This window comes from Pelodiscus sinensis, chromosome 10, assembly GCF_052426305.1.
Source record: "Pelodiscus sinensis isolate ZL-2025 chromosome 10, ASM5242630v1, whole genome shotgun sequence".
Taxonomy (NCBI): Eukaryota; Metazoa; Chordata; order Testudines; family Trionychidae; genus Pelodiscus; species Pelodiscus sinensis.
Genome location: NC_143061.1, coordinates 52,725,128 through 52,737,135, shown reverse-complemented (window position 1 = coordinate 52,737,135; position 12,008 = coordinate 52,725,128). Strand labels below are relative to the sequence as shown.

At 52.3% G+C, this 12,008-nt stretch overlaps 1 protein-coding gene across 1 annotated transcript in view; it reads left to right on the top strand.

The window, feature by feature from the left end:
* Positions 1–800: 800 nt before the first annotated feature.
* The window catches only part of C10H3orf70 (chromosome 10 C3orf70 homolog), a 37,465-nt gene continuing 26,257 nt past the window's right edge, over positions 801–12,008 (top strand). Inside the window, exon 1 of the mRNA XM_075937369.2 lies at positions 801–1,083. Coding sequence (XP_075793484.1) covers positions 909–1,083 — 175 coding nt within the window. The 5' untranslated portion in view covers positions 801–908. The remainder of the gene's footprint in view (positions 1,084–12,008) is intronic.

Genomic DNA, 12,008 nt, shown 5'->3' with positions numbered 1-12,008 from the left:
GGGGAGCCCGGGGGGGGGAGGGGGACGGGAGCGGGGGAGGAGGGGCCCGGCGGCTGGGGGGGGGGAGCCCGGGGGGGGGGCGGGGGGGCGGGGGCGGGAGGGGCCCGGCTGTGGGGGGCCCGGGGGGAGGGGGAGGGCGGGGGCCGGGGGGAGGGGGGCGGGGGGAGCCCGGCTGTGGGGAGCCCGGGGGAGGGGGGGGGGGGTGGGGAGGGAGCCCGGCTGTGGGGAGCCCGGGGAGAGGGGGGCGGGGGGAGCCCGGCTGTGGGGGGCCCGGGGGAGAGGGGCGGGGGGAGGGGCGGGGGGAGCCCGGCTGTGGGGAGCCCGGGGAGAGGGGGGCGGGGGGAGCCCGGCTGTGGGGGACCCGGGGAGCGGGGGGGGGGGCGGGGGGAGCCCGGGGGGGCGGGTGGGGAGCCCGGGGGAGGGGGGGGGGGGAAAGGGGGGGCCCGGGGGAGGGGGGCGGGGGGAGCCCGGCTGTGGGGGGCCCGGGGGCGGGGGGAGGGAGCCCGGGGGAGAGGGGCCCGGGGGGGAGGGGGGCGGGGGGGCGGGGGGAGCCCGGCTGTGGGGGGCCCCGGGGGGCGGGGGGAGCGGGGGCGGGGGGAGCCCGGGAAAAGGGGGAGGGGGGAGCCCGGCTGTGGGGGGCCCGGGGAGAGAGGGGCGGGGGGGCGGGGGGGGGGGAGGGGGGAGCCCGGCGGGGGGGAGGGGGGGGGGGCTCTGACGGGGGCTGTGGCGCGCCCCGCCCCGGGGTCCCGGCCGGCTCCCGAGCGCCGCAGCCCCGCCCAGCCGGGGGAGGCGCCTGGCGGCCGGGCGGAGCCGGGCGGGCTGGCCGGGCCCTGCCCGCGGCGCTCGCTGCCCTGTGGCGCGGGGACGCTCCCCGCTGGCGGCTCGGCCCGGCTCGGCTCGGCGGCGCCATGAGCGGGGCGGCGGCCGGGAAGAGCGAGAAGCGGGACGAGGCTCAGGCGCTGGCCCGCAGCTGCGCGGGGAGACCCGACTTCCAGCCCTGCGCCGGCCGCCCGCTCTGCGCCACCCACAGCCACGGCCGCTGCTTCCGCCTGCACTGGTGCTGCCACCTGGGCTGGTGCCACTGTGAGTGCGGGCGGGGCCGGGGGGGAGACCCGGGGCTCAGAGGAAGATGCCGGCGGGGGGGGGGGGCGGGAGCTGAGGGGCAGATGCCGGCAGGTGGGAGGGGAGAGCTGGGGGGGGAGGTGCCGGCAGGCGGGCGGGGGTGGGGGGAGATAGACGGGAGCTGGGGGGGAGGTGCCGGCAGGCAGGCGGGGGTGGGGGGAGATAGACGGGAGCTGGGGGGGAGGTGCCGGCAGGCGGGCGGGGGGGGGTGGGGGGAGATAGACGGGAGCTGGGGGGGAGGTGCCGGCAGGCGGGCGGGGCTGGGGGGGGGTGGGGGCCGGCGGGGCGGGGGTGGGGGGAGATAGACGGGAGCTGGGGGGGAGGTGCCGGCCGGCAGGCGGGCGGGGGTGGGGGGAGATAGACGGGAGCTGGGGGGGAGGTGCCGGCAGGCAGGCGGGCGGGGGGGGGGGGTGGGGGGAGATAGACGGGAGCTGGGGGGGAGGTGCCGGCAGGCAGGCGGGGGTGGGGGGAGATAGACGGGAGCTGGGGGGGAGGTGCCGGCAGGCAGGCGGGGGGGGGGGGTGGGGGGAGATAGACGGGAGCTGGGGGGGAGGTGCCGGCAGGCGGGCGGGGGTGGGGGGAGATAGACGGGAGCTGGGGGGGAGGTGCCGGCAGGCGGGCGGGGGTGGGGGGAGATAGACGGGAGCTGGGGGGGAGGTGCGGGAGCTGGGGGGGAGGGTGCGGGAGCGGGGGGGGAGGGGCCGGCAGGCAGGCGGGGGTGGGGGGAGATAGACGGGAGCTGGGGGGGAGGTGCCGGCAGGCGGGGCGGGGGGGGGGGGGTGGGGGGAGATAGACGGGAGCTGGGGGGGAGGTGCCGGCAGGCTGGGGGGGAGGCCGGGGCAGGGGGCGGGGGTGGGGGGAGATAGACGGGAGCTGGGGGGGAGGTGCCGGCAGGCGGGCGGGGGTGGGGGGAGATAGACGGGAGCTGGGGGGGAGGTGCCGGCAGGCGGGCGGGGGTGGGGGGAGATAGACGGGAGCTGGGGGGGAGGTGCCGGGGCTGGGGGGGAGGTGCCGGCAGGCGGGCGGGGGTGGGGGGAGATAGACGGGAGCTGGGGGGGAGGTGCCGGCAGGCAGGCGGGGGTGGGGGGAGATAGACGGGAGCTGGGGGGGAGGTGCCGGCAGGCAGGCGGGGGTGGGGGGAGATAGACGGGAGCTGGGGGGGAGGTGCCGGCAGGCAGGCGGGCGGGGGTGGGGGGAGATAGATGGGAGCTGGGGGGGAGGTGCCGGCAGGCAGGCAGGCGGGGGTGGGGGGAGATAGACGGGAGCTGGGGGGGAGGTGCCAGGCAGGCAGGCGGGGGTGGGGGGAGATAGACGGGAGCTGGGGGGGAGGTGCCGGGGCTGGGGGGGAGGCAGGCGGGGGGGTGGGGGGAGATAGACGGGAGCTGGGGGGGAGGTGCCGGCAGGAAGGCGGGGGTGGGGGGAGATAGACGGGAGCTGGGGGGGAGGTGCGGGGTGAGCGGCAGGGATAGAAGCGGTGTCTGTCGGACACGGGGTTCAAGGGCTCTCACCGTTTCCTGCTGGGCGCCTTGTTCAGGAGCCACTGGTGCGACGAGCGGGGCTGTCACCGGGGGTGTTGGTGAGGGTGGGGCTGGAGCGGGGCTGTCAGAGGAAGGTTAATACATGGGGGCTGGCGTGGGGCTGTCATGCAAGCGCATTTGGCCAGGGGGAGCTGAAGCCGGGCGGATACAGGGCCTTAGGCATGGAAGAGGTGTGATGCTGGTGTGGGCGATGGAGGTTGGCTGGGAGGGGGTTGTGTTGGAGCTGTCACAGGGTGGGGGCCGTTGCCGGAGGGTTCTGGCTCAGGGGTGGGAGGATGGTTGACTGGGGAAGGGTGCAGGCCTTGGGTCTGGAGTAGGGCTGGGGTCAGAGTGGGGCTGGGGACGGAGACCAGCACAGGCACCGAGTAGTGGGTTGGATATTGCAGTGTCAGAGCAGGACAAGGACTAAGGCTGGGGCGTTTCGCCTGGGCTGGAGACACAGTCATGTGCCTTGACCCTGCTGCTGATGCAGGCAGGGGAAGCGCTGGAGATAGATATTGGCCATGCCCTACTGCAGGTTGTGCTTTGTGCTCTCTCCTGGCCTGGCTCAGCCAGCTCAGCTCCGGTGGTGGCCACGAGTGGAAAGGCAGTTGCTGGTGTGTTCCCCTCTTGTCACTGTGGTGCTGTGCAAGTGGTGGCCTGGGGTGATGCTTGTGTGTTCCCGACAGGTACTTTGGCCCAGCCACTGAAGATTCTGGTCAGAGAATAGAGCCTAGATCAGCAATGGGCAACCAAAACTAGTGAATGGGCCGCATGAGTTGCCCTCCTTCCACTCGGTGGGCCACATGATTGATTGCCAGTGGTGGGCAACCTGCAGCCCATGTGCCATTAGTTTCCACCTGCACCTCCCCCCCATCTTCCCTCCCTCACGTCCCTCTCACACACTGGGGCCCCACACTTTCTACCCCTCCCCTCCCAGCACTTTCAGAGTGCCACGAATCAACTGATTTGGAGTGTTCAAACTCTGGGAGGGTGAGGGAGGAGTGGAGTTAGAGCGCATATCAGGTGATTCGTGGCACTCTGAAAGTGCGGGTAGGGAGGAGTAGGAAGTGCGGGACTCCAGAGCCCCAGTGATCAAGAGGCATCGGGGAAGGGGAGTAGACAGTGTAACTGCAGGTGGATCACCGGGTTGCATGCGGGCCGTGGGCTGCAGGTTGCCCACCACCGGCCTAGATCTTAAAACAGCCTGATGCAGACTCATACTGAGCTGGGAGAGTTAGTTTGGGAGTTTGGAGTAGCCACTCCTTTGCTGAAAGTTTGGGGAGCACGCAGCATACCCCAAACATACCCTCCTCTGACTACGATAGAAAAGGAGACCAAATGTATCAATACACGTGCTCTTTTTGGTGCATCTCTTGTGTATGTATTGGGGTAAAAACTTTTCCATTACAAAGACAATTGTTTTATTGTACCACAGTTTCATAGGAGGAGGAGGATCACACATTTCCAGTAATATGCAATAGAGTTTAGCAGTTAATAATAATAAGTTCCCTTTAAAATTCAGATCTTTTTATTGTCACATTAAGAAAGCAGGTTAGGGAATCTCTAAGATGTTGACTTTTTCTCATAAAATGAATCTCACTATTAATTTCCTTTCCAAAACATCTAATTCCTGTACATAACCATCACATATGCAAGCATATTTCTCCACAACCCCTCCCATCAGGCACCTCCCTAGCAGCTAAAATATGATGGATCTTAATTGTAGTCCTCATCAGAGGCACACAGAGGCTTTTGGGACCTAGCACAAAATCTGAAACTGAGTGTGCCCTCCCCCCTTCAAAAAATTACCATGGAGATGACAGAATTTGAGAGGAGGAGAATGGGGGGCACAAAGTGGGCCCAGGCCTGTGGGATTGCTGCCCTCCCTGCTGGGATGGTGGGGCTCTGGCTTGTATATGACCAGTGGGTGTTCCTGGTACTGTCTTTCCCTGCGCTCCAGCCCATCTGTTGATGGAGGAGGGACTCTGTTTCCACCTTGGGGTTCTTTCCTTCAGGACGTGTTGCGATGAAGCCAGAGGTCACGATGAGTGGGCCAAACATGAGTGGCTCTGCAATCTGGGACCCCATGTGTTAGTTGCAATGCCTCTGGCTCACATTTGACCTGGAAGCCCTTTTTGTCATTCTGGGGAGGCCAGAGCAAACTGCAGTTTTTGCTCCAGCCCAGGTTGCCTTGGTCACCGATGGTTTATCTTGAGCCAGAAAAGTCCCCTCTGTTTTTGATACTCTCAATCTGCCTTGCAAAAAATTGTTGTCCATCGACAGAAAATACAGTGTGTTCATGTCCCAGCTTATTTTTACCAAAAGATTCACTGTTCTTGTTTTCCTTTATCTTACAACTTTTTTTTGCTTTGTATTTTTGTGCAAATTAATTTTTAAAGAGCCTCCTTCCTTCTAAAATACTAATGGGATCAGTCTATTGATCACTGTAAAATTGTTTCTCTGAGATTCTGTCTTGTCTTAGAAAAACATTGCTGGGTTTCAGACTGTCAGCCTGAAGGATTGTTTTTTCTTACAGTGGTTGTGCCCATGAGGGTTGATAAATTGCAGCATAAACCACTTAGCATTTTATCTCTAGCTGTGTTCAAGCTGCAGGTTTTGTGTAAAGGGAGGGACAAAAAGTGGCTAGTCTGAGAAGTATAGTGGAAAGTGGAAGTCTTTCTATAAACACTATTTGCATTTAAAACTTGGTTTTGGAAATCCAGAAGTATCACTTTTGACAAGCAGTACTTTTTTCTGACTCTTGTTGTTCTAAAGATTCAGTCATTATATTACAAGTTTCTCTGTCTTGGTGTTTTCCATATTTCCTTCTGGTCTCAAGTGGGCCTTTCAGATTTTATATTGTTTCAACGGTACTGTCATTAGATGGGGGAGTGAGCCATGGTCTTGAGTTTCCTGGATAATGATCTCCCTTCTGACATACTTATGATTTTGGAAACTCAGTATCATCCTTCATATTAGGTATAACCAAATATGGTGCAGGAAGATGCCTGTATACAGGTTCCCTTGACTAAAGTCCCCAAGGAATTATTTTTTGACTAATTTGTGTAAGTTTGTTTACAGTCACAATATTCCTATTGTGAGTTTTGGCTACTGGAATTGGCCTTTTGACCAGTGTGTTGAGTGTTCCTCAGTAGACGTAGGTGAATATTTTTTCATGAAGGGTGACCAGAGCTTATTTGCAGTTTTGGCTAATACAGGCAGTCCCTGACTTACGCAGATCCGACTTGTGTCGGATCCGCACTTACGAATGGGGCTTTCTCGCCCCAGAGCTCACAGGCAGCGGTCAGCCACCTCGAGCTCCGGGGCAAGAAAAGCTGCTCCCGGTGCCCCTGGTCTGCTGGGGACCGTCTCCAGCAGACCAGGGGCATCGGGAGCAAACCCGCAGCAGCGGGGGACCCCGCCGCGGCTGCGGGTTTGCTCCCGGTGCCCCTGGTCTGCTGGGGACTGTCTCCAGCAAACCAGGGGCACCGGGAGCAAAGCGGTCCGGCCAGAGCAAAGCTTCAGAGGCGAGGCACCCCCTGCTGCCGCTTTGCCCTGTGTCCCTGGTCTGCTGGGGGGGGGGCGCAGCTAGTGTGCCCCCCCCAGTAGACCAGGCTTTTGTTTTGGACCCTGGGGCAGAGCAGCTGGGGCGCTGCCGGTTGGTCCCGCAGCGCCGCTCTGGGCACTACTGGACCAACCCGGCAGCACCCCAACTGCTCTGCCCCAGGCATCCTGATTCAGCCGCTGCTGGTCAGTTTCAGCAGTGGCTGAATCAGGACTCCTGGGGCAGAGCAGCTGGGTTGGTCCAGTAGCGCCGAGGAGCGGCGCTACTGGAGCAACCCAGCAGCACCCCAGCTGCTCTGCCCCAGGCGTCCCCAAGTCAGCCGTTGCTGAAACTGACCAGCGCTGACTACAGGAAGCCCGAGGCACAGTTGCTCTGCCCCGGGCTTCCTGGAATCAGCTGCTGATCAGTTTCAGCAGCAGCTGACTTGGGGTTCTTAAGTTGAATCTGTATGTAAGTCTGGTGGCCAGTTTCAGCAGCGGCTGAATCTGGACGCCAGTTCCGACTTACATACAGATTCAACTTAAGAACAAACCTACAGTCCCTATCTTGTACGTAACCCGGGGACTGCCTGTAGTTTCAACCAAATAAAAAAATGAGTATTTTTCTCCCCATAGTGTCAAGAGGTTAAATTGTACATCTTCAAAAAACAAAATTTCAACTTTTCATTTTGAAAATGTTGATTCAAATCAATCTTAATTTAACAAAAATTTCATTTTGGTACAAAAACTGAAAAAAATTAAGTTTCTGAACTACTCAATTCTTATGGTTTTTTTTTTGGGAGGGGGGTTATCAAAACACAAGGTCAGTTATTTGCTCAGCTGTATTCCTTATCCCCTAGCCTACTGATTCATATTTTCACTTGCTTTGAGTATACCACCTTTTCCTAAATTCTACTCATTAGCTTTCTTTTTATTCTGGAATTGGAATAATTTTTATATTCAGTGGTATTTTAATGCACTGCTATGTGGAAATAGAGTTTTGAGTACTTCTGGGTTGTGAACATTGTGAAGGGACTTGGGTGTGGCCAATCATGTCACAGTTTCACAATAACATGGTTCTCTCATCACAAAGCATTATTGCCTGACTTCGCTCTGCAGGTGTGAACCCCATTTTTAACTCTCTCTGATTCAGAGTCTTTTGGAGATGAGGGAAGCCAAACTCTCTCACTCCCTGAGAAGTTTTTTTTGTTTATTTCAAGGTGTCTAGTTTCAATTGACCAAGACATTGGCTGAAGCATAGTAGTAGGTAATCATTCTGTTACAGAGAGTTTCACAGTGCATATTCACATTGTGGGGGAGGGATAGGGGGAGGGGGGAGAGATGGGACAAATTGAGGTAGGACAGGCAACCTTAATTCTATTTCCTCTCTTTGAGTGCTTGATTTTGCAACCTTAACCTAGTAATTTTTGTCTGTAAATTCCTAACTTTTTACAAATGCAAACTGAAAAGACAAATTCCATCACGTGGAACCATATTGAAACCTGAGGCAACCTGATATGGAAAAGAAAAGAAAAAAACATGGATTGTAGAATTTCACCCAGTGAATTCTTGTATCAAGCCAGTAACATCTAGCTGAGCAAGAACATCTCTTTTAGACTTTAAGTGATGGAAGAATCCATCATGTCCCTAGATTAATTGTTTCAATGGCTAATTAACCTCCCAGTTAAAATTGTACATTTTATTTCTGACACATACAAATCTCTTGTATTGCACCAGCTTCTCTCAGTGTAAGAGACGTGCTTACACAGAGTTCTGCAGGCCATTTTATTTTATTTCTAGTCTGAATTTGTCTAGATTCATCTTAAAGCCATTGGAATTGTTTATGTCTTTGTCGGCCAGATTAAAGAGTCCTATAGTATCAGAAATCTTCCTATGTAGTTACTTATTCACCATGATCATGTACCTTGTGCAAAGAAGAATTCACATGATAAACTGGATTAATTTTCAAATCAAGCTTAAATTGGTGTATCTGGAAGTAATGCTGCAGAAACATGTGCTATGGTGATGAATGCTAGCTAAAATCCATAGAGATAGAAAAGGAGAGTTTTACCAGTTTACCATAGAAGTGTTCATAAAGACAACTTGCTGCCTAGAGAGGCATAGAGTTTGCTTCTCTCCCCATATTAATGGCCTTTCATCTCAGTTGAATAATTATAGTATTGTAATTTAATGTTACCAAAGGGAATAAAAATGAAATAGTGACATCTTATTTCTGTTCTCAAATATAACTCTTAATGGCTAATAAACATCTACTACTTATTCTGTATGACTTTTTATATTGGTAGACCATTTTAGATCTACAACACATCAGTTAGCAGTTTTGAAGATTTAGTCTCTAAATCACAATATGAATAAAATGTTAAATCTGTATATATGCAAGATGATTCACATATGCAGAATTTATCAAACCAAGGAGAAACATTGATGCGTTTAAAAGAACCATCTGCAATGAATTTTGATCTCTTAACCCAAATTCAAAGTTATATTTAGAGAATTGTAAGTATGTTTACGACAATCCTACTATTGCTTTGTAGGAATAGGCAAAAAGCAGGCTTTAAATATCATTTGCATGGTCAGTTACAGTATTGAATAGGAATTGTTACTCACTTTTCTTACAAGTCCCTAAGAAAGAGAGACTTGTATACCAAAAAATTTCCCACCAGATAAAAAAAATATTCATTATTCTACATGACAGTGCATCACTTGTGCTTTCCTGCTTTTGAGGAGCTCAGACACACAGAATGTGTCTCCCTTTGTGCCAAAGTCAGTGACCTTATGGTCTTTAAGAGCCCTGGAAAAATTATTCATTTCATATATAACTGCGATCATAAGACTAAATAACTGTTTTTGTGGGTCCAAATCAAGACTGCCATAGATTTCTTCCTGAACAGTATATGGGGCTATGGATGTTTCAGATGGGAATTTGGACTGCCAAAGGGAAAATCCAGTAACAGATGTCAGTTTTCCATATCCTGAATTGAAGAAGACACTCTTGAGTCCACGCTCCTGGAAAGAGCAAGAGCTTAAAATTCTCCCCCTTAATTCCAGCAGGCGACGTTGTGCCACCACTCTTGTAGTGCAATGAGTGATAGGTGGAGTTGGGGATTATTGTGCCTGCAGTGCAGGCGGGGTGCAAGGATCCCCCTTCTGGCACATACTGATTTGATACTTGTGACCTATTTGTTTCCCTACCAGCCTCATTTGAGGAGTATAAACCCAAGATCATGTGATTTCACTGCATCCTGAAGTCTCCTGCCCTGGTGGGTTTCAAAGCTGGCGTTGTCTTAGACTTACTGGATGCACTGGGAACAGCTTTCAGGAGCTTCCCACGAGTAGCTAGGGCTGATCCCAGAAGTCATTCTGTCATGGGTCACCCTCAAACAGTTGAATTTGTCTAAAAGGGACAATTTCTTAAAATATTTATATTTAATTCCTTGCTAATTCACATATGCTAAGTGTCAGGCCTTTCTATGTCAGTACAATCTTATGGTTTAGCAGAAGTGTACAAATGACTTTGTAAGATGGATCGGTATTTTTTTTTCTTGGAGATAAACATAAAGCAAACTTCAACTGTGTAATTCTGAACGTGTGGATTCCAGAGTCCACTGTTGTTTCTATGGCATATTGTGAGTTTATATAAATTAATCTATGCAATTGCTGCTAACGTATTTGCTTGCAGGTAGTCCAGAAAACATGCTCCCCCCCCCTTTGTGTTGTGTTCATACATTTTAAACACTTTCCATTTTTTTTCTCCCATTGGTGTTGGCTTCATAAAATCTTTTATCCATTAATTTTCTCACCAAATTAATTTTAATTCTTCCTCTAGCTAATAATAATGTGAAACAATGAGCTTTATATTGGTAATAATTAAGTAAATTTGGAATACATACAACACTTCACAAATTTTTTTCCAATATGCCAGTGTGTTAATGTGCACACCTATTAAGTACTCCCCCCCCCCCCAAAAGTCTGTCTGTGTGTGGCAGTCTAGGGCTTGATTTTAGGGAATCTGTTCTTTATTCTAGAGAATTTGAAGGTGTTACGTATGCATGATTTATGTAAGACTCCAGAACTGCCATCTGTCTGTCACACTAAAATCTAAAATGTCTGATTCATTGTGAAGTGATGGAGACTGCTACAAGCATGGCTGAGAACTCGTTGTATTCTGAATATTCAAGTTCAGTCATCGCTGGGATTGGCTGCCTGTTACCATCCATTTTTCAAGTTCTCCCTCATTTTGAGTTGATGAATTATAACGGTGTGGTGTACAGCTGCAGTAAAGTACGTGTCTGTGCCATGTGTGTAGGCCTGTGCCTGGACCATTGAGGTATTAGAGGTAACTCAGCCAATCAGCACCCTTACTCTGCAGTTAGTTTGTATGTGGCAGTTTCATTCTTTGTATGAAGACAACTATACAGATGGTGGATTACTTGACCCAGCTGCCACAGTTCTTCAAAAACACCCAGGCAGTAACCCCAGACGTTCAAAGCCCCTTTACCACAATGCACCACCCATCACCATCCAACACAACATCTTCTTCCTAATGCTCTAGCCCCCACTGGGAGGCTGTTGATTTATCTGATCACTAACTGAACTCCAATGTAATTTGGAGCAATTATAGTTCTTGGCAGATAGTTCGGTTAGATCAGTCTTTCTTTGAAAAAAATAGCTTGAGAAGCTAGCTTCTTGGTCCCAGGGTATAGATATAGTTTTTCCTCTGCTATTCCAATATGCCGGGATGGGTGAATTTCAAAGGGCTCAGCACCTATTCAGGCACCAAAATAGAAATAGCCAGATTTTCAAAAGAGTGCCGTATCCACTGTGCTGAGGGTTTTTGGAAAATCTAGCCACAAGGGTCAGAATGGGAGATTCTGGGTGCTGAGTTTTTTTTTAAATGCCCCACTGTTATAGCTCTTCTTTACCTCTTTGAAGGGATAAATACCTGCCCCTTGATTCAGTGATAGATGTAAAGCAGACCCCTTGACTAGAATATTTTTTATTCAAGCCTAAAGTAAAGCCATGATAAAGGTGCGGTACTGAAATTCCACTTTATCCTCTTGGCTACCGCCATTCCTGTGCCCCGTATTACTCAACCTTACTCTGCAAATGGTGCCAGTAAGATTTAAGTGGTTCTCTAAGAGCTGTAGTCCAGCATTTCTCTAAACATTTGTCCTTTGTATGTGCTACCACTCTGATTTATTTGTCAATAGACTGTCATAGTTGAATTTCCATACATCAGCCGCACACACAGACTCTTACATAGGCTTCAGTTCTTGTTCTGCCATACAAACAGGCTCAGGTATATAAGGAAGCCTGTTTGCAGGGAGAGTCATGTGTAATCAAACTTTCAAAGAAGGGGTCGGATTGCTTCAGCAATGCATGCTTCTCCACTGTGATTCCAGTAGCTCTGCAGGCCAGCTGGAAGTTCTCCACAATTACAAGCTGAGTACAACTGTTAGGAAATTGGGTCTCTGAGCTCTTTGTCTCTTACAAGCATTGGAAAGGTCCCCGCTGTTACTAGGAATGAAGTTTTAATCAATCTGCTTCAAACTCTGTAGAGTAAATAGAGGTACTTGGAATCCATAAAGAAATAGGCCAATCACTGGTTTTTTTTTTTAACTAGTATAATGAGCTGATGCTGGTTTTTTGGCTTTTCTGATCCTGGCAGAAAGTCGTGTTTCTGTGAAATCTTCAGATTCACATTTAACAAAGACTCTAGAGTATTTGAAGTTTGAGAAATGGTTTTGTTTTGTTTGCCACTGTCTTTGTATTGATGCCTTCAAAAGCTACATGCTATTGAAC